Below are 22,973 nucleotides of genomic sequence, written 5' to 3'. Positions count from 1 at the left end.
AGCGCCCCATAATGGTTTTTTCTTTTTTAATAAAGGTTTTGTCATAGCCTCTGAACAAATGTTAATGTTTGCAATTTTAAACCTGGAAATAAAAAGTAAATTTGCAACACAACTTGATTGATTTAGTAGCAAAGTTTGGCTCCCAAATGATGAAAAGCTTCTTGGGGAAGGAGCGAAAGCTTGACATTTCTCACTTGTGTAAACACACCTGATCAAAATCTGATTCAGTTTGAAAAATTGCAAGAATGTACATTTTGGACTGTTGGATCTTAAGGAGGTTCTAAGTAGCGCTTAAAAATGCAAAAAGAAGAAATGAGAGTAAGACAAAAACATTTTTCAGTTGAGTTGAATTTATTGCAAACAAGAATTAAAATGAAATAGGCTGTTGATCAGCTGAACAAAAGTTTAAGATCATAGCTAAAAAAAATTTAAAAAAAAAGAAATATAAAAAACAATATAAAAATATACTGTAATATAAGAAATAACACGTTGAAAAAAGGAGTGAGTAATGAGTAGCTTCGCCATTCTTATTAATCAGATGAAAAATGGGTTTAGGCATGCTTGATGCCAGTGTTTCCAGGAGGCTAGTGGGAATGTTGCTCCAGGTGGTGAAGACGGCTTCATGGAGGGCATCAACTGTCTGGAACTGATGTCTATTTTTGTAAACTTCCCTTGCCATCCGTCCTCAAATGTTCTCCATTGTATTTAGATCAGGGGAACACACAGGATGGTCCAAAAGAGTGAGCTTATTCCTTTGGAAGAAGTCCTTTGTCATGCCAGCATTGTGAACTGCAGTGTTGTCCTGTTGAAAAAGCCAGTCATGACCACACAGACGAGGACCTTCAGTCATGAGGGATGCCCCCTGCAACATCTCCACATAGCCAGCTGCTGTTTGACGCCCCTGCACAACCTGAAGCTCCATTGTTCCATTGAAGGATCATGATGGTGCCCCTCCACTGTGCCGTGTAGAAAACATCTCAGGTGGGATCTCCTTGTCATGCCAGTAATGTTGTAAGCTATCAGGACTGTCAAGGTTACATTTTTTCTCATCAGAGAATAAAACTTTCTTCCACCTTTCAATGTCCCATGTTTGGTGCTCTCATGCAAATTCCAAACGGCCAGTTTTGTGGCGTTGAAGGAGACGAGGCATTTAAAGGCGTTTTTTCTTCTTCAAAACCTTCTCTGGCAGATGGCGTCTGATGGTTATTGGACTGCACTCGGCACCTGTAACAACCTTCATTTGGGCTGAGGATGGGTCCGAAGCTTGACTGATTTTTGTGCGTCCACCACGTGACTTTTTTGTTCCATAACCCTCAGAATCTTTAAAGTTTCAAATGACTGTCTTACTGCGTCCAACCTCAGCAGCAATGGTGCGCTGCAAGAGTCCTTGCTTATGCAGCTCAACAATCCCACCGCATTCAAAGAGAGGAAGCTTTTTTGCCTTTGCCATCAGTCGATTATGACAGTTTGAATACCTGACACTAAATCCCATTCAATCCATATTTTTGCCAATATTTTGTCTTTGAAAGGCTGTGCTCTTAAACTTGTGAACAGCCAATTTCACTTTAATGCTTGTTTGCAATAAATTGCTTATTGTGTCTCCCATTTCTTCTTTTTGCATTTTGAAGCTCTACTTAGAACCTCCTTAAGATCTAACAGTGCAAAATGTTCTTGCAAAATCTTGCAATTTTTCAACTGGTCTTCAGATTTTGATCAGGAGTGTATTTGTGGCTTATCGTCACTTCGCATTGCAGTTCAATTCAAAGTCAGTGCTGTGCTTCGAGATAAAGCAACATATTTGATATGCCATAATTGTCCTGACTGAATGCATTTTTGTCACTTATTAAGGATCGCTTTTGAGAAAAAAAAAAGTGTTGGTGAATTAATGTTTTTGTCTTTTCTTTTTTTGTTTTTTTTCCAGCTCTTTGCGGTCCTTCCACTGAACCCGCCTGTTCCTCTGCCACACTCTTTGCATGCGACGATGTTTGTGTGAGCCGTTCCCTGGTGCGTGCACCCTGGTCAGGAGGAGAGTGCGCCGGCGGAGATGAAGGCGGGCCGCTCCTCATCACTGCGGCTCCTGCTGCTCGGCTGCTGCGCCTGCGTGGCCACCTTAGGGTACCCCTTCAGACCGCCGCTGGACCTGGACGTGACGCCGCGCGTCACCGTGTTGAGCAGCAGTAAGCAGATTTTTGTTCTCACTCTCACTCTCACTCTGTACGGTGCAGCGGTAGTGCTCCAGCGGACACAACATTAGGTCCACCAGCACTCTCCACTGACATCCAATATCAGCAATTACAATGCAACGTGTTTTCTGTTTTGATTGGAGTTTATTTCGTTATTTAGAGGTGTTTTTAATGTTTTGATGACCTTATTTAGCGAGTGAAACAGTCAAAACATTAGAAAGCTCTCAGTGTGGTACAGTACATTTCTGCACCACTGAAACCTGCACTTAAAGGCTGAATTTGTGATGCGTAACAGAATTCATGTATTTATTAAGACCTTACAAAAGCATTGAAGATGCTTTTAAACAGAGTATTTTAGCCATTCCTGCATCTGCGGTCCCGCATCTTCTTCATGTTGTCATTTTTCTTTATTTCCTTGAACTCTCCGCCCTCATTCGCTGTTTTAAACACTCTCCCAACGCAGCTCCTCTCTTTGTCAATCCTTCCACCGTCAGCGGCGTTGTTCCACTGACTTGCAAAGATACATTGTCTCCGTCTCGCCTGCGGTGCCTTTTTTTTTTTTTTTTTTTTTTTTTTTTTGCTCAAAGTCCTCCTCCTTAGATCCCTGCAGAGCATCTGTGAAGACTGATGCTGCCTCAGCTAGTTCAGGGAGGCACCGTAACCATGACAACTGTCCTGGTACAGCGCTCAGTGGCCACAACATTTGGCACACCTGAACAGCGATTGTAATGCACTGAGAGACGTTTCTAATATTTACAGAAGGGGAAAATACGATGTATATAATATAGAGATGCTTTATTACCAATATGCAATACACTGACTGTCCAGCACTTCATTACCAATCCCTATATCACACATTATGCTTCTTTTACTGTGATGCCGCTGGATGCACTTCACAAATAAACACTTTTGTGTTGCGCAAAATAAGACAAATAGTGCAATATGTGTTACAAGTTGTGGGAAAGTGCCAACATTTTGTCTCAACAAAACAGTCATTAAAAAAAGAAGTCGTGACCAAAAGTCAGGTAAATAACATGCTCTCCTACGATCAACAGCAATGATACCATTTGGAAAGCTGCACATTTATATGTGGCACAAACATCCGGATAAGAACAAAGTGAAGTGCAAAATATGAATGGCTACATTTTGAAATGATGAAGTGGTTATTATTATAGTGATAGAAGTATTGAAGGAAGACGCCTCACTCCCCCACCTCGCATAAATAGTGCTTTACAATCATTGCAAATTGTATATTTACAATCTGAAGGCAAAACTTACAAACAATTTTGCGCCGTGCAGATACTGAGCTAGCAAGCTTGTTCCTCTGCGGACATCATCGCCGATATCATGATAAGTGCATTTCCGCCAAGTAGGATTTCTTATTTATAAATATAATATCTTCATAGTGAGAGCATAGAACACTACCGGTAACGATATTTATTGTGTATGGGGACCGACCCAATTCCGTCTGTATTACTGGGCACGACTCACGTAAAATCAAAAGGTACCATGTGTCGGTACTAAAACAGCAGCTTCTGTGGAGTGTCATGGCGCCGCTACTGGCAACATTTAATTCACAAGCGAAGAAGAGGAAGCCAGGGGCAGGGGGAAATGTGTACACCAGCAAGGAGACAAATGAAAGTTACACAAGCTCAAATAAGTCATATTTTTTAAGTATATGGATACAACAAAACAGGCGTGTCGCACCGGGGGCCAAAGCTCAATGCCTTCTTTAGGTTGTGGGCTGAACTGGACATTATCTTCCCACCCCACTCCCCAACTTTGTATCTTTATTGTTATTTATCCTGAAATTTTCAACACTTGTATATTTCTGCATACTGAAAGTATTAAAAACCCTAAACCGTCTTGTCCTTTACATAACTGGTGAATGAAGCATACTCGTATCATCAGTGCACGTGCACACACACACACACACACACACACACACACACACACACACCGATGCTCCTTTTGAAATTGTGAACACGACAGGACGTGCCGCAATAATCTAGGCTCAAAAAATAGTAGTTAGCATTTTACAAAATGTTCCATTAGCACTGATGACAAGATTATGCATTTCCCAGCATGCTTTGCTGTAGTTAAAATGATCACTTTTGACTGTCTTATGTCTCTTTAGGTATTTGGAAGAAGACACTTTTAATACATGACATGATGCTTGGATGCATCCCAGTGTGTAGTTTGTGTCAAACAGACGTATTTTAACACCAAAATGTTGTGAACTAAGATTATATGGAAAATTAGGGCATTAAAACGTGATTACATTTCCCGTTTGTAGAAAAGCAGTATCGCGAGAACAGGGCAGCCAGAAGCCAATCAAGACTGTGAACAATGGCAAGGCTACAATGAATGATCAGCATCAGCGAGTGACGTGTGGCTGCTTGCTACTTGTTGATGTCCAAGCAGAAGCTGGATTAATTCTACATTTGATCAATTTTACTTAAGATTTGCCAGATCAACCCATGTACATATTCAGACTTGTCTGCACCCTTAATCACTGAGCGGTTCTATTGACAACTTTCAAGTACTGGCGATCACCGGTTCCGTGTCATAACACACCTCATTCGTAGAAGAGATCTGTGTTAACAATTTAGCGACATGGTCGTTACATTTAGCGAGTAAGGGTGCGCATATAAGTGTTTCTTGCGTCATGCATTTATTCTGTAATTAAATACAAGCCATCAACAAAGGTGAAGAATTCGCCGAGCAGATGAGCGGGAGTGAGCTCCATCTCTGTAACGCCATGCGGCGCACGTCTCAAAGCTATAACAAAAACCCCCAAAACCCTCCATAATGCAACCCAAACCCTAACCAACAGAGCCAAGAAAGTCACCTTGCTGCACCACACCATCCTGGTAAAATGTGCATGGGTGTCCAAAGTGTGGCACAGAGGCCATTTGTGAAACGTGGCTCATTGGAGAAATAAAATAAACAAAAACCCAGCTAAAGTAGAAAAAAAGAGCAAAAAGGCATAATGCAACTAGAAAAATCAAAAATGTTGCTACTAATAACTAATAAAAATGCAAATATTTGTCTTTAAATGTATATGTATGCATGAAGCATGTTTATGTTGCTTTTTTATTATAATTTTTTTTTTTTAATTATTATTATTACAACTATCAAAGGACAGCCCTAACGCAAATAGACTGACAGGTGTTGTCTTAGTCACCTGTGTTGTTGTCGTTGTTGTTGTTATTATTATTATTATTATTATTATTGTTATTATTATCATTGTTGCCGCACGGTGGTCTAGTGGTTAGCATGTTGGCCAACACAGTAACAGTCTGGAGATCGGGAAGCCCTGGGTTCGATTCTTGGGCATTTCTGTGTGGAGTTTGCATGTTCTCCCCGTGCGTGTGGGTTTTCTCCGGGTACTCCGGTTTCCTCCCACATTCCAAAAACATGCATGTTAGGTTAATTGGAGACTCTAAATTGTCCATAGGTATGAATGTGAGTGTGAATGGTTGTTTGTCTATATGTGCCCTGCCATTGGCTGGCGACCAGTCCAGGGTGTACCCCGCCTGTCGCCCAAAGTCAGCAGGGATAGGCTCCAGCGAGTGTGTGTCCTTGCGTAGCTCCTCTGAGCCGGGGCTTTGTTTCTGTTGATCCGCTGAGGTGCGAGAGAAAGCCTCCACTTAGGAAAATACACCCTAATGTCTTCCTTTCCTCTTCAAACACTTTCAGAATCCATCAGTGCACAAGCCTTGCCCACGGGCCGTCCTCCATGACTCAGCCCTGCTACAAGAACACAGCAACAATGCATCAATACATATTTTTTATCAACCGTCCTCCCGCGCTTTATCGACCTCGCTCCTGTGAGAGGGTTTTCATATGCAAATCTACTGCATCCCTGTCATTCCTTCTATTTCTTAGCAACCTGATAAAGGTAAAAAAAAAACTCATCTAGGCGCTTAAATGACTTCTTTTTATTTATTGATTGCAATATGTTTCATCTGAGAAGGGAGATTGTGTATGCGTGTGCATGGGATGAATTCCACTGCACTGGTTTTTCATATCTAACATTCCCCACCATTCTTACGGAATGAGCCATAATGTGATGTGTGGATGTAACTTTCATCTTTATCTGAGGATCATCAGGCCTTGTCTTTCCCCCCCCTCCCCTCATGAAAACTGAAAACCTGCACTTTCTCCTCCAGTCTGGTGTGCAGCGGCGACATGCTGTGGCTTATTAAGGCTGAATTATGCCACAGCGGAGTCGCTGTGGTGGCACTTTCGGTGGCGTCTTGATCCTGTTGTAGCTCTTTGGCTTGCAATTCGCGACGAAAATGCGAGGGAGCACTATTTTCCTGGTTCCAGACTCGCCAGTGATAAGTGAATTTCTGTAAAGTAGGATTACGTATTTCTAAATGGAATATTTTTGCAGTTAGAGCATAGAAAACCTGTTTACGACCTTCTAAATACGGTTTTTAACATTAATAGAGCCCTCTAGACATGAAATAACACCCCTAAAGTCACTTTTACACTTCTATTACCCAATATTGTGAACATAATTAGAGAAAATAAAACATATAGGAAACAAATTGTTTATGCGTTTTGGCCTTTCGTCCACACGGAATCCTAGGCTTTTGTCCTATTTAAAAACTGAGCTTTTGGAAACTTTCTACCAGGGTGAAGATTTTTGAAAACTCGGGCTTCACCGGTTGTATGTGGGCGGCAAAGACGGAGCTTTTGGCTTGTTGCCGACAGATAACAATTAATTATTTCAGGAATGATAGCGCCACAGCAAATGGAGTTCTGTCTTGACCGATAAAATGAACTACACTCCACAGCATGGTAGTACTAATCAACAGCTGCTACATTTTAATAAAGACCGTATTTTTCATACATTTTCAGTTTTATATTTGATCAATTTAGCTGACAAATGTGAAATAATCGAATGAAAAGTAACACTACTTCGCCAGCAGTCCACATTAGGGATGTCCCGATCTGATCTTCAGGATCGGGATTGGCTGCCGATTCGTTTTATTTTGAAGGTCGGATAATATCGGCTTCCGCCGCAAGATCAGGCCAATCCGGTTGCCGTATAACGTTTTTAACACGAGGCTACACTCCAACATGGTGGGCAAGCTGGTTGCCACTCGACTCCCGCACCCGCAAGAAGAAGAAAATGCAACACCACCATGCAGACATGTCCGCGATGTACCGTGGTGAAGTTAGTTTTACGCTGGATATTGCGCTATGAAGCTACAACGGTAGTTCCTCCTCACTGTGCCCGGACTGCTGTGTCATTGTGACGGGAGCTCACACGGGAAGTGCTGCTCTAACCGCTGGTTGTTTATACTCGGGACCGTCAATAAATTACTATTGCGTTGAAGAGAGTTTGTTAAAAAAATGTTATATATTCTCAATCACACCACAAATTGATACTAAACCCCCAGTTGCTCCTGATGCTGCATCATCAGTCGGTAAATGTGCGAATTTGGAGGAGGAAAAGCGCTATACAAGTGAAAGACCATTTACTATCGGATTGGATCGGCAAGACTGAAAAAAGCTAAGGAGAGACTGAAAAAAAAAAGAAATTGGATCGGATCAGAAGCCAAAATATGTGGCTTGGGACATGCCAAGTCCACATGTGTCTTCTCCTGCGATTGGCCATGTTTGTTATTATGCCGTCTACGGAAATGACGTCATCGACGCTTCTAAGTCTCAGTCTAACAACTGGGAGGGGCAAACGTGTGTTTTTGAAAATATCCATGTTCATGTGCACATGGCCTTAGCTTGGCTTGGGTTACAGCCACAACAGTCGCCCATGTTAGGGATTATTGTGCCTGTTGTGAGAGAATTCAAATCTACAATAAAAGCCTGTTGTTCGTGCGACCAAGTCACCAAACATTACTGACACCTAGTGACCGATGTAGAATCATCACGTATTTGAATGCGTCTTCTGAATGCCTTATGTTTGTATTTACTTCATTTAGCCATTTTTGCCTCGAAAATGCTTAATTTAGGCAAAAGAATTCCTTAAATATGCATATTTTTTTTCTAATAATTGGCTGTATTCAACCAAGAAACTGCCTGATTTATTCATTAATATATTTTTGAAAAAACGCGATGGAGTACAGCAGCGAAATTCAAATATGCTTATAAATAATAAAGTGTCGACGCATTACTACGTATGTGTATTACTTTTTTTTTTTAAGCCTTTTTATAAAATAAAAAAATATATATATTCAAGTGCGCTCATATTTGCGTTTTGCATATTTTTTTGTTGAGATGCTCCTCAATTCGCACCATTGACTCTTTGTCGCTTTTGCAGGAGGGAAAAACCAGAATGATGAAACGAAATTAAAAAAGCTGATCAATCGCATCTCTTGCCGTTAGAATTTCTTTGGAGGCGCACGTCAAGCTCCGCCAGAGCGTTTGGAGTGGGAGGAGCCAGCTGGTGTCGCTTCCGCATAATGAAGCCTCCAAACGGCACCTGGGTCGCTCTCTCAGCTTTTCACCTTCACTTTTTACGCGTACTGACGAGAAGTATCGCATTGTCTTCTTCCCACAATGAGCCACTCATAGTGTGTGCACTCACGTGGGCAAAAATGTTGGCCTAAAAATCCCACGCAGTGTTCCGCTAATACTCCTCTTCCTCCTGCTGAGAAGCAGGAAAGACACAGCGGGAGTAAAGTCAGTGCATAGTGTGTTGCACTTTTTGGAAAGATGTACCAGGAGTGTTGTTGTTGTTGTTGTTGTTGTTGCTGCTTTAATCATCTTTTTTAACCGAGACTTTTGCACAGAACAAAACCTGTCATTCATAGCCAGAACGTGCAGGGATTGATTTATCAGGTGCTGTTCAGTCCCCATAAAACTCTTGAAAGCTTAAATTGCTTCCTCGTGAGTAGACAGCCAGATTGGTTTATATGTCAAGCACTAAACCAGATACCCATCTTGTGCATAATTTCATCGTTAAGATTCATGAGGAAACAGATCTCTTGCCTTTTTAAAAGTGCCCTGTTGTTTAAAAGTGGCTTTTTAGTGATGTTCTAACACTAAAATGTATTCGTTTAGGACAGGTGTGTCCAAAGTTTTTCCACCGAGGGCCGCATACTGAAAAACCAAAGGATGTGGGGGCCACTTATACATTTTTTTTTAATTTTATTTTTTTTTAATTTAAAGAAAAAAAAAGCGCCTGCATCTCAGCTTTAGTGTTATCGATGACAAAGTGTTTTATTGGTATTAACTTTTTCTCCTCACAATACACTAAAGTTAAGATTTTAAAAATTGTATTAAAACATTTTATATTTTAAAATAAAACATACATTTTTATACAAATATTTCAGCTTTATTTTTGTACTTTTTTTTGCAATATTTTTACTTGTATTTTTACTTATTCTTTGTTTTGTTTGTCAAAGATGGTGCATTAACGGCGGTAACTAATTTATTTCATTAATTACGTCAAAAATGTTAGCATCATTAACGCATGCACACCATATCAATAGCGTCCCCACACAGTCACACAGCGTGTGATGCTCTTTAATAACCTTCTTCTGACCGGGACACATCAACAGCAGTGCAATTCCAACAGCACATATAGTATGTACCTCCAAATCACTACCACAAACACTCTCTAGTCCGCTCGTCCCGCAAACGACACTTCCTCATTGTTACTAGACGACAGCGAGGTGCATTCACTGACACGCTGAAACGTCTTTATTATCCGTGTATGTGTCGTCTAAATAAATCGAAAGACAAAGAAAAACAGTAAGTGGTTATCTTCTCTCTCACTAAAATAACTCCTATTGCAGAAGTTAAATTTGCTGCATTTAATCCCAGAAATCCCAGAAAATACATCTACACTCAAAACATGTCACGTGGTGTCTTTGAACACAACGCTTCATGGCTCATAAAAGCACGGTTAAAGCGTGATTCAAATGTTCTGGTACTATTAAAGACAAATACATTTCAGACGTGTGTTGTCTTTTGGCTTAGGGGTCACCAACGTTTTTCCTTGTGAGAGCTACTTTTACAAAATGAAAATGGCCAAGAGCTACTCATTTTTGTAACATTTATTTGCAGAGCTTATGTTAAACCCAAACAAAGCGAATATGCTTGTTTTACCAGAACATTAACAAAATGCTGGTGTCCACAACTCACATTTTGTATTTCAGAATGCATTTCTTTCGACTGTTCTTTCATTATTAACTGAAAACCTGAATGAAAAGCAGGCTTGCGGGCACCTCATGTGGTCGTGGGGGGCTACCTGGTGCCCACGGGCACCACATTGGTGACCCCTGTTTTAGCTTGATAATTTTTTTTTTAGCTATATATATATATATATATATATATATGTATATATATATATATATATATATATATATATATATATATATATATATATATATATGTACACACTGCTCAAAAAAATTAGAGGAACACTTGGAAAATACATCAGATCTAAACTGGGGGAAAAATGATCTTGAATATCTTTCCTGATAATAAGTGGGTGATGTATTAGTAACAAAATGATGCCACATCATTTGATAGAAATGAAAATGATCACCCTATAGAGGGGGGAAATCAAAGACACCCCAAAAATGAAAGTGAAAAAATGATGCAGCACACTGGTCCATTTGGCTAAAATGTCGTTGTAGCAACTCAAAATGATTCTCAGTAGTTTGTGTGGACCCCACGTGCTTGTACGCATGCCTGACAACGTCGGGGCATGCTCCTAATGAGACTACGGATGGTGTCCTGGGGGATCTCCTCCCAGATCTGGATCAGGGCATCACTGTGGTACCTGGATGCATGGAGGAGATTCCAGCAGACAGGTAGTTACTCCAGGAGAGCTGGACAGGGCCGTAGAAGGTCCTTCAACCCTCAACAGGATCGGTATCTGCTCCTTTGTGCAAGGAGGAACAGGATGAGCACTGCCAGAGCCCTACAAAATGACCTCCAGCAGGCCACTGGTGTGAATGTTTCTGACCAAACAATCAGAAACAGGCTCCATGAGGATGGCCTGAGGTTCCGACGTCCTGTAGTGGGCCCTGTGCTCACTGCCCAGCACCGTAGAGCTGGATTGGCATTTGCCATAGACCACCAGAATTGGCAACTACACCACTGGTGCCCTGTGCTCCTCACTGATAAGAGCAAGTTCAACCTGAGCACATGCGACAGACGTGAAAGGGTCTGGAGATGCCGTGGAGAACGTTATGCTGCCTGCAACATCATTCAGCATGACCGGTTTGGTGGTGGGTCAGTGATGGTATGGGTTCCTCCTGGTCCACGACAATGCCCGACCTCATGTGGATAGTGTATGCAGGTAGTTCCTGGAGGACGAAGGAATTGATACCATTGACTGGCCCCCACGTTCACCTGACCTAAACCCAATAGAACACCTCTGGGACATTATGTTTAGGTCCATCCGGCACCGCCAAGTTGCTCCTCAGACTGTTCAGGAGCTCATTGATGCCCTGGTCGAGACCTGGGAGGAGATCCCCCAGCACACCATCCGTAGTCTCATTAGGAGCATGCCCCAGAAGTCCCAAAGGAGACTGTACTTCCTGAGAAGACTGAGGAAATTTGGCATGTCCTCCAAAATCCTGAGTTGCTTCTACAGATGCACTATCGAAAGTGTCCTTACAGCCTCCATCACTGTTTGGTACGGTAACTGTACAACACGTGATAGGAAGGCACTCCAGCGGGTGATCAAGACCTCACAGAACATTGTTGGGGCAGCCGTCCCCTCACTGCAAGACATTTATAAAACTAGAGTCCTACGCAGAACACACAACCTCATCAAGGACAGCACACATCCACAGCACTCATTATTCACACTCCTACCGTCAGGCAGACGCTACAGGAGTTTGAAGTCCAGGACCACAAGACTGGCAAACAGCTTTTACCCACAGGCCATCAGGCTCCTCAACGAAGCACTCGCACACGCCGCACGCAACACACGCACACACACTCATAGCACTTTATTTATTTATTTATTTGTATTATTTATCTGTATTAATGTCTCTTCTGTTGTTGTTGCTTAATTTATTGGTATTAATGTTTCTTATGTTGTTATTCTTTTCTTGTGTTTTCTTTCTTTTCTTGGGAGAATGAACAGAATAAGAATTTCATTGCATAGCAGAACTACCTGTTTTACTGTGCATATGACAATAAAACTCTTTAATCTTGAATCTTGAATATTAGGTGTTTAGTGGAACCTCGTTTTCCATCATTAATCCTCTCTGTGATGTGTCTCTGTTAAACCGTTCCCTCTGCAACCTGAGGTCCCTTGACATTACCTATTGTAACAGACTCTACCTTTGTACTTTGCTGCAACTTCTTTCTTGAATTCAATAGTGTTACTCTACTCACCTTCTTTATACAAGTTCTGGGACTTGAAAAAAAACAGCGCGCCTATCAATCTCATCTATGTTTCCGCATTTTCTGACATGTATGTTTATGCATTTTGTCTGGCTGTCACGCTTGACAGTAGCTAGCTAGCCAGCTTTTGGTCTGGTCAAATGTGTCTTTTTGCCACGGTGACATTTTGTCTTTAGAACAAACAAGCATGCGGTTAGTTTGGAGCTCGCTTTTGTCCCGCGAGAAAGCTACAAGTGCCTATCGCGTTTATGAGGTACGTGCTAACTTACTTATTTTAAGTGTCGTTTAGCAACTTTGTTCTCTTGTCATCATTATGCTAACAGCTTATCCTCAAAACACTAGTTATGTAGTCTATTTATTTTTCTGGGAGTTGGCAACCCTAATGTATGTGTAAAAAGTAGACGACAGCGCTTTTTGGAGCCACACGCTCTGCTGGAGACAAACACAGCTCATTAGCATTAATGCTACAGCCACACAAAATGGCATGCTTACTAAAAGCACTTTTTAAACTGTGTAAATTCCAGATGACACTATTGTGAGATCTCACCACCGACATCCTCAGCAAAATGCCTGCGCCATCACCGCCAGTCTACAAAGCCTAATTGGCTGTGTAGTTTTGATGTGATCCTAACAGGTGCAGGTGCCGTCATGTTTACCCAAACCAAAGGGCTCCCTGATAGACGCTCGCTTTAGCTTATGCCAGCCTCGGGCGTCACCTGACGACAGCGTGCACCTTTTTACGACACGACAAGCTGCACTGTGCCTTTGCTCCGAGCCTCATCAGTACACTGCCTTGTCAAACAACAGCCTGGCAGAACCCCCCCCAACCGCACTCTTTTAATTATCTTCCATCCTCTGTGGAACTGTGTGGTATAACCGCAACAGTCCCTTCTCTTTCAGGCTGTGAATGATGAATATCCGTTTCTTGAGGGAAGTTTTTCACTGCCGCATTCGTACGAGTCCAGTGAACTTAATAGAGAGAGGAATGTAATGGCAAGCCACACACAGAGGCTGGATACATGTACACACACGGAGAGGCCAAAGGCGTTCAAGGAGACATATGAACCAGTGGGTGCATTTTAAAACAGAATCAATACTCTATTTTCTCATATAGTGACTAAGGGCATTTTTTTACTGCTGAGAATACCAGGTGTCTATTAGGGATGTGGCATTTAATAATGGGGAGACTGATGCTGGTACAAATGCCTTTTTATCGTAATGCTACTGCCACCATTTGTGCAGTAGGCAACAAGCACCCATCGGAGCTCTCCAGTGCCCTTTCCAAGCTCTGACAAATGGGAGGTCCACATAAAACACATTCAACACATTCACCGGCTGTCATGCACATTTTGGCTAATCAGACAAGGCAACCTCAGCTGACTTGCTCGTGCATTATAATGCATCCGTTCATCAATATAGTGATTTATTAGATGTACAATGATGTGTACATTAGCTTTAGAATCAGCCCTCGCCTACAAGGAGCCCAGGAAACATCATGATTGTTTCTTTTTAATTTCCCGTGCGTGTTATAAAGGCAACGCACATGCGCACCTACGCCAACACCTGTAGGTCAATAACGTCCTATTCCGTTGTTAAATAAGGTAAAAACATGAGATCATATTACACATTTCTTACCACACAAAACAAAAAGCTCCATTTTACCCTTACACACACACACACACGCACACGCACACGCACACGCATGTGGAGGGTGGAGTTTTTGAAAATCCCCACTGTGGCTGGAATTTTCTACAAGTTCCTTTTTGTGTGTGGACGAGAGGCCAAAACGCATAGAAAAATATGTGGTTTCAAAATAACCCTAAGGCCATGTTCACACAAATCAGGATATTTCAAAAGCCCACATATTTTTAATGCGTTTTGGCTTCTCATATGTTTTTGTCCTTTTTGAAAAACTCCGCCCAGAGTGGAAGTTTTCGAAAACTTTGTATGCGTGGACGGGTGAAGCTGAGCCTTTTGGTTTGTGTCATAAGAAATGTGTGACTAGATTTCATGTTTTCAGACCCCATTTAGCCACAGAACATGAAGTTACTGACTAACGTGTGTCGGTTTCATTTCGTGTAGCGGTAAAGGAGAGTTTATCCGCCTTATAGCACACACAGGCGAAATTAAAAATACCAAAAAACATGACTGATTTTCAAGATATGTCTAGCGGCGTCAAGATTTCTCGTTCAGAAAAAAACTGTCTCATGGGGCACTAGGACTGGGACCGTAATAAATAAATGAATTAATGACACAATAAATGAAAATGAACTCAATCATTTTGCCAGCCTCAATATGTTGCCATGTGCATGCGTGTCTGTTTTGCTCGTCTCTCACCTCCAAACAGGAAGGAAGAGAGTTCACTCTGTGCATTGGTTTCAGCACCTTGGTGCGTTTGCTCCATCGAACAATGACATGAATGGAGTGAGGAGCAATGCATGGTAACGTAGTAAAATGAGTAGACTGCAATATATTTTTTATAGTTTTTCATTAGAAGAAATGGTAAAGTCTCGTCTCGTTCTTGTGACACGCTTGCCAGCCGAGTACAGGTGTGCAGGAGCACGTTGATAAATGATGCCTTAAGAGTTGCGCTAGGCTTAGAGGTGACAGTCGGGGTTTTTGGCTCGATGGTTAGTTCTCTCTTCTCTCATTCTGCAGACTGGCTGCCTGAACCAGGCTGGTTACAATTGTACATCTAATGCACGCCCAAGTCAGCTGAGGTTACTCTTATAGCTTAGGGCCACCACCTTTTTGGATCTGAGGTCATCACTTGACGAAATCTGGTATATTGTGTTGAAAACACCACAGCTTCACACCATCTTTTTAACCACTGTGGCAGTGCGGGTGTGTTTATTGAGCATGACATTGCGGTGTAGCTCCTCGTATGAATGTAAATAAGTGATGATTCTGCCCTCTCAGGTCTCCATGGCTGCAGGCGTTTCCGCTCCTCTGCCGTCAACTACAGCGCCATGTTGCTGGAGGCTGACAGTGAGCAGCGCCTCTACGTCGGGGCCCGTGGGGCCGCGTTCGCTCTCGACGCCTATGACATCTCCGCCGCCTCTGCTCTGACTGTGAGTGTTTGTTTGCCTGTGTTGCCCCACGTTCCGTGGAAAATGTCTTTTTAAGTCTACCTCAGGCTTCATTTGCATTCCGCATCTTTTTTTAGGAGCTGCTGTTTCAGTTTGAACAGGCTCGTGTGTGCAAATGATGAAGTCCTCAGGTCCATGCAGAATTCACATGAACATCACATTGAAAAGGGTTGAGACTTGCATAAATTAGCATGATGGCAACCGTGCCTCAACCAGTTCTTCCAGGGTTTACCCAACGTTGTGAGGTTTGCCACGTGTCACAATCATACCAGACTCCAAACAGACATAGGGTTAACATGAACAAGAAGTTCCAATAGATAGAGTAATCCCTTGTTTATCACGGTTAATTGGTTCCAGACCTGACTGTGATATGGGAGTTTTTGAAAAGTAGGAATCTTTATTTATAAATGGAATATTTTTGTAGTTACAGCAGAGAAAACCTGTTTACGACCTTCTAATTACATTTTTTTAACATTATTGGAGCCCTCTAGATGTGAAGTAACAACCCTATAGTCACCTTTACACTCCTATTACCCAATATAGTGGACATATAGAGAAAATAAGACATAAATAAGACTCATGCTCATGTGTGTTGCTATAAATGTGTTCCCAAGGGGAGCTGAGTGAGGAGCGGACAGGAATTGACATCAGGGGTTCAGAGTTGAGTTTCAGCCGTTAATGTTACGACCGCAACAGTAGCCAGTATGTTTTTTTGTGTGTTTTTTTAGGGATTATTGTGCCTGTTATGAGATCATTCAAACCTGCAATAAAAGCCTGTTGTTCGGGTGATCAAGTCTGCCGCTTTTGTGTCTCACCAAACATTACAGTAACATTACTGACACCTAGTGACCAGTGTGGAAAACTACATATCCTCACGTCTTTGAATGCGTCTTCTGAATGTCTTATACTTTACTTTATTTAGCCACTTTTATGCTTGAAAATGCTTAATTTAGGCAAAAATATGTTACATTTGCTTAAATATGTATCTTTTTTGACTAATAATAGGCCGTATTCAACCACAAAACAGCATGATTTATTAACTAATATATTTTTGGAAAACCGTGATAGTGAAGCAGCAAAATTTGGCGAGAGAGGGAATATCGGCGGACATTCTCGAGGGGAAATTATTGCTAAAAGTATGTCTGGGTTATCTTGCGGCTAAACAGTGCACCTAACAGTCTAGTCCGCGGAATCGAGTGCCCAATCAAAGCGTCCATACATTGGTGACTCAGTGAAATACGGACAGTGGTTCTTTTAGAGTTATGACATAATAGATAGATTCTGAACAAGGAATCCTTTAATCATCTTTTTTGTGTGTGTGGGTGGTTTATTGTTCATCGAACGCACACAGAACGATGAATAACTCGTATCTGTATCCTTTCTTCTACCTAATAAGTAGTGGAGCCTTGCACTGACTGTTGAAGCACGCTGTCTCTTTCGGAGTGTCAGACAAATCTGTGCGTTTGACTTAAAATTTTTTTTCAAGTGCAAGAACTTGTATAAAGAAGGTGATTAACACTATTGAATTCAAGAAAGAAGTTGCAGCAAAGTACAAAGGTAGAGTCTGTTACAATAGGTAATGTCAAGGTTCCTCAGGTTGCAGAGGGAACGGTTTAACAGAGACACATCACAGAGGATTAATGACGAAAAACGAGGTTCCACTAAACACCTAATATTCAAGATTCAAGAGTTTTATTGTCATATGCACAGTAAAACAGGCAGTTATACTATGCAATGAAATTCTTATTCTGTTCATTCTCCCAAGAAAAGAAAGAAAACACAAGAAAAGAATAACAACATCAGAAACATTAATACCAATAAATTAAGCAACAACAACAGAAGAGACATTAATACAGATAAATAATACAAATAAATAAATAAAGTGCTATGAGTGTGTGCGTGTGTTGCGTGCGGCGTGTGCGAGTGCTTCGTTGAGAAGCCTGATGGCCTGTGGGTAAAAGCTGTTTGCCAGTCTTGTGGTCCTGGACTTCAAACTCCTGTAGCGTCTGCCTGACGGTAGGAGTGTGAATAATGAGTGTTGTGGATGTGTGCTGTCCTTGATGAGGTTGTGTGTTCTTCGTAGGACTCTAGTTTTATAAATGTCTTGCAGTGAGTAATATGTTCCAGACACGCAAAAATATGAACAAAAAGTACATTTTATAGAGAATAATTTTACTTTCACATGCTGAAAACAATGCAAAATAATTATAAATGAGGAAAGGATGGAAGTTGAAAGACAGGAAAGACATGAAAGACAATCCTGGCGAGATTGAATTCAGTGTTTCTCACCTTCTTTATCAAATTGCTAAACTTGACCAAACTTTCTTTGGCCCCATGTTGGGTTATTTAGCAGCCGCACTCAATAAAAAATGCACGGACAGTGAGTCAGCAACGCTAGGGTGCTTTGTGTGGGTACAGGGCAAAGGGTCTAGCTTGTGACGTGCAATATTATACGAAAGGCACAATTTTGGTGAAAATTTTTGACTGAAACAGAATCCTACGGAAACCGGACTTTTTGAAACTCAGTTGGACTGGAAATGAAACTCGCAGCATGCGTGGTTAATTCATGTTCATGATTCAACTGTGAATTATGATTGTAGTTGATACTTTAGTAAAATAACCACAACTGCTTAACCCCCCTCCCCAGTCAGTGATATGTAACCACCTGTTCTGTCTTCCTGTATATTGCATTACGTCAGATTGAGTGGGAGGCCTCCCTGGAGCAAAAACGTCAGTGTCTTCTCAAGGGAAAAGACAACAAGGTGGGCATTCAACGTGGCCATCTTTTACTGCTGTGCTTTGATGTCCTCACTCAACATGTCTTTTCTTCCTTTCTCTCTCTCTCTCTCTCTCCATTGCTCCTGCTGCTCTGTCAGACGGAGTGTTTTAATCACATCCGCTTCCTGCAGAGGTTCAACGCCACGCATCTCTACATGTGTGGGACTCACGCCTTCAGTCCTATGTGTGCATTTATAGTAGGTTTGACCTTTGTCAGTCAAGCATTTTTACTAAGTGCATGTCTCCGTCAGCGTTGGTACTCATTTACATCCCGTAGTTATGTAAATATGTTTCAGTCTATGCACTGCAAATATGCACTGTGCAAATCTTTATCGCAGTGGTTCTCAATTATTTTCTGTCTTGCCCCCACGGGACAGAAATGTTTTCAGCCACCCCTCCTCCAATTTGAAATACTCTTGAGTAACTGTAGTATTTATTTATCTGTACAAACAGCTGTATGCGTTGCTGCCAGCAGCATTGTTCAAGTATGAATAAAGACACTAACACACCTGCCAATCTTCAAGAAATTGAAGTATATTATAAAGTGGTATATACAGTGCAGTGGTATATAGTGTAGTGCCTTTCACGCGCCCCGACACCTCACTGCCCCCCTCCAGGGGAGCCGCCTCAGTATTTCAGAAGCGCTGCTCTGTAGGCCACCAATTGGTTTGTTGTTTCAGCAAAGCGATGACTTGTGATGGTGTTTTTTAAAATCTTGTCTCTCATAATTGAAAAATACAAAAACAACACCTGAAGAAATACATTTTAAAAAAATCAGTTCATTGTGTTATAATTTATTAAATTTTGTGAAATATATATTGACATAATGATCCTATTTTAGAATTATTTATTTATCAATACATTTATTTCATTATTAATTGAAATACTGTACATTTCAAACCTTTTTAAATTATGAAATAGCATTTATTTGAAGCAATTATTTGAACTTTTTCCTTCTATTTTGTCTAGTTTAATTGATCTATTTTGTCTATTTAATTGGTTTGGACTTCAGTTTCAGCTACTCAGAAAGTGTCAAGTATTTAATGTGAAAGCCCGCATACACTTGCATTATAGGCCCTGGATGGAACAATATGGAATGGAATGGAACAATATTATTTTAATATCGTGTGTCTGTCGTATCCAGTGGTTGAAAGAACAAAGCTAGTGCACAGGGCTGTTTTTATTGTATATAATTGTTATTGTATTCATGTACGTGCTCATCTGTGAAACCTAAGTTTGTTTTAAGGCTAACTCCTCTTGCATCCTGTCATAGGATGCTGAGAGATTTGTGATGTCTGCGCCTGAAGAGGGCAGAGACAAATGTCCTTACGGCCCAAGGACGGGCTACACCGGCCTCATCGTAGGTAAGAACCATCCGTCGTCCTCTGCAAAAGTTCACAAAACTCCAGATGACTTTATTTCTCCTCTCCAGACCAGCAGATGTACACCGCTTCCCAGTATGAGTTTAGAAGCTTCCCGGATATCCGCCGTAACTCTCCGTCTCCCGTGCTGAAGACTGAGGATGCTCCCACGCGCTGGCTGAACGGTCAGTAGACCAATCAGCAAAAGCCAATCCCTTCATTATTTTTAGGCTTGGTTTTTTGACTCTATTCCAAGCTACAGTACAGTATATTTGCCCAGCATCTGTGCATTTACACTGCATCTCTTTCTTAAACACTAATGTGGCTTGATTTTGTGCATGCATAAACATCTCTTCATCACAGAGGCTGACTTTGTGGGCTCCGCGCTGGTGAGGGAGAGCTTGAGCGGCAGCAGCACGGGCGACGACGACAAGATCTACTACTTCTTCACTGAGGGGGGCCAGGAGCAGGCCAGCACCTCCACACACGGCAGGGTGGCACGAGTGGCACGGATTTGCAAGGTGAGAGTGAAGGCTTGACTAATGTTAGCTGAAAGGCCGCGCCTAAAGAGATGATGGAAGGCACTTGTTACAAAGCCCTGGAGGGGGGGGGATTAGAGGATCGGGCTGGGTGTGTGGCGGATAAATGTCTTGTGGCAAAAGGGATGGAGAGCGGAAAGGCGCTGACGGACTGTTTAGCATTTTTGCCTCCTTCACTGGGACTTATTCACATTTACTGTGTTTACTTTGTTTGAATGACAGCAATGGATTTTGTGCAATTTGTGGACAAAAGTATTGGGACACCTGGCCGTTACAAAGGAAGCAAAAAAATATACATGTAAGGATTAGGGGTGTCGCATTGTGCCGACCCTAATATGTTGCCATGTGCAAGCGTGTCTGTTTTCCTCGTCTCCCGCCTCCAAACAGGCAGGAAGAGGATTCACTCTGTGCATTGCTCTCAGCATGAAGGGAGTGAGCCTTTTGTCAGTCATACAGTCTCTTTGTCTCAGTGGGTGGAGGCATACACACGGAGTGCAGAAAAGTGTAACGTAGTAGAAATTATATTAGTAGATTGCATTGCATTGTCATATATTTTTTATATTTTTTATTGTACTTTTCTTAAAAGTAAAGTTAAAATCGTCTCGTCTCGTCTTGTGAACTGAGTACCTCGTGACACCCTAATGAGGATGTATGGAGTCGATAAAAGCGCTACTCTTGACTTTCAGTTTTCCGTGTTGAAGATGATTGATTGAATGATTTTTGTCATTTCTGCCTTTTTATTTTGTTGATTGTGATTGTAGACAAAGGGCAAAGATTTTAGGACAACAAAAAAATCTATCGACACACTTAATTGTGAATAATTTAACAATATTTAACACAACAATATCAGACAATGTAACAATATCAACAAATTAATAAAATTATCCCAAATAAAGCCTAAAAATAAAGCAAAATAAAGTCAATAGTGAAAAATAGAAGTAAAAAAGCAAAAACTACTAATGGCTCATTAAAACTCGTAACCATTTTCAAACACCCCAGTTCCGTATGGTTCGGTTATTACATTTTTACATGGTTATCCGTTTGCCCTGTACTCTGCCGTTCCGCGGAATGTCGTGCCCAAACAAAGCACCCAGCAATTTGCTGAAGAAGGTGAGAAACACTACTGAATTCAATGAAGAACACATCGCAAAGCCCAAAGATGGCATTCCCGCCCCTCACCGCTCTTAGACGTTTTGGCCAACATGAGTCTTCATTAAATGTTAAAGTGATGTTAAATATTCCTTTGTCCATTGAACTTCTCATTCATAATTATTTTCTGAATGTAAAACTATAATTATTCTCTATAAAATGTATTTTTTGTTCATATTTTGGTATTTGAAATAGATTTGTTGGATTTACATGACTTCCTATGGGGAAAAATTGGAACTTTGGAACGAAATGACGAAAACCGAGGTACTACTGTGCATTTCAACAACACGGCAAAAAAAGTCACCAGTATTTGTGAAAATAAGCACAGAGAGAAGTGAAAACTATGGATCTCATCACGCTAGTATTGATCCGATCCGATACGTATTGATAGTATTTCGATGGATTTGCCTAACTTTATTCGTCTACCCTTTCATCACAAACCTCAACCAAACATGCCTTTATGGACGTTGCTTTGTGTGCTGCTGGAGCAGGCACGCATGAAAGGGTCCAAAAGTCTCGGTAAGATGAATAATTAAGCATGAATTAAGGGTTATGGTTCGGTCTTTAATTAATGAGCTGTGTGCCCCAGGATTTTATCTTAATAGAAATGCTAAAATGTTCAAATTAGGACTGTCCTTGCAACCTTTGTGTGTCCACGGTTGGAAGGTGCAGATGATATGAGCAGGTCTTGTCCACAGGTGGCCAAACCCAACACTGTTGCCTTCCCTGGCCATCTGCTGCTCTCTTTGGGGGGGGGGGGTTCCTCTCAAGTGCCACCTTGAGCCAAGCGTCTGTTCTTATTTTGTCTCACTCTGTCTCTCTCTCTATCCTTCTCCCTCTGCGTCCCTTAGGGAGACCGAGGAGGCCGCCTAACTCTCCAGAAGCGCTGGACGTCCTTCCTGAAGGCCAGGCTGACGTGCTCCCTGCCCGAGTACGACTTCCACTTCAACGAGCTGCGCAGCGTGTTCGTCATGCCTGGGGACACGCCGCGGGACACGCTCTTCTACGGCATCTTCGGCCTGGGCTGGTGAGCACCGGGAGCGAGAGTGGTTTCCAAAAGGGCAGCGAGATGAAAGGCAGAGGTCGATATGTTAAGACAGTCGTAGCAGATGGGGCGAGATGAAAGCCAGGACGAGACGTTGAGGGAGGAAAGTTAGGGAAAGAAAATCTGGCGGCGGAGAATAGATGAAAAATGCAGGTTTCAGTCTGCTTCAAAGTTCATTTGTACCAAACTTTTGCTACCGTGTTCCTAGTGGTGTGTGACATTGTGGGGACTGCTTGAGTTTGAATGTTTAATCATCTGCTTTGAAGAGCTGTTCATTTCATGATGAGTCGTTTGTTCGGGATGGGCTTATTCACTGAATTTCTGTTCGTGGGAAAATGATAGTGGTTTGTGTCTTGGGCCAGTGGTTCTCAAATAGTGGGGTTGAGGTGTCGGAGGGGGCATGAGAGACGGAGTACTTTTAGGCCCTGTCCTCATGGGATTTTATTTTATTTATTACTTCTGGTCACGTGACGGCGACCGGT

General features: G+C 41.8%; 1 protein-coding gene across 1 annotated transcript in view; it reads left to right on the top strand.

Moving 5' to 3' along the window:
- LOC129193806 (semaphorin-4G-like) overlaps positions 1-22,973 on the top strand; it is a 56,878-nt gene that overhangs the window by 9,947 nt on the left and 23,958 nt on the right. Inside the window, exons 2-9 of the mRNA XM_054798472.1 lie at positions 1,922-2,177; positions 15,450-15,601; positions 18,319-18,381; positions 18,496-18,594; positions 19,671-19,761; positions 19,830-19,943; positions 20,122-20,279; positions 22,298-22,473. Of these exons, the coding sequence (XP_054654447.1) occupies positions 2,045-2,177; positions 15,450-15,601; positions 18,319-18,381; positions 18,496-18,594; positions 19,671-19,761; positions 19,830-19,943; positions 20,122-20,279; positions 22,298-22,473 (986 nt within the window). The 5' untranslated portion in view covers positions 1,922-2,044. The remainder of the gene's footprint in view (positions 1-1,921; positions 2,178-15,449; positions 15,602-18,318; positions 18,382-18,495; positions 18,595-19,670; positions 19,762-19,829; positions 19,944-20,121; positions 20,280-22,297; positions 22,474-22,973) is intronic.

Source organism: Dunckerocampus dactyliophorus, chromosome 14, assembly GCF_027744805.1.
Source record: "Dunckerocampus dactyliophorus isolate RoL2022-P2 chromosome 14, RoL_Ddac_1.1, whole genome shotgun sequence".
Classification (NCBI taxonomy): domain Eukaryota; kingdom Metazoa; phylum Chordata; class Actinopteri; order Syngnathiformes; family Syngnathidae; genus Dunckerocampus; species Dunckerocampus dactyliophorus.
Note: the sequence above shows the minus strand (reverse complement) of the source record. Positions and strands in the feature narration are given on the sequence as shown.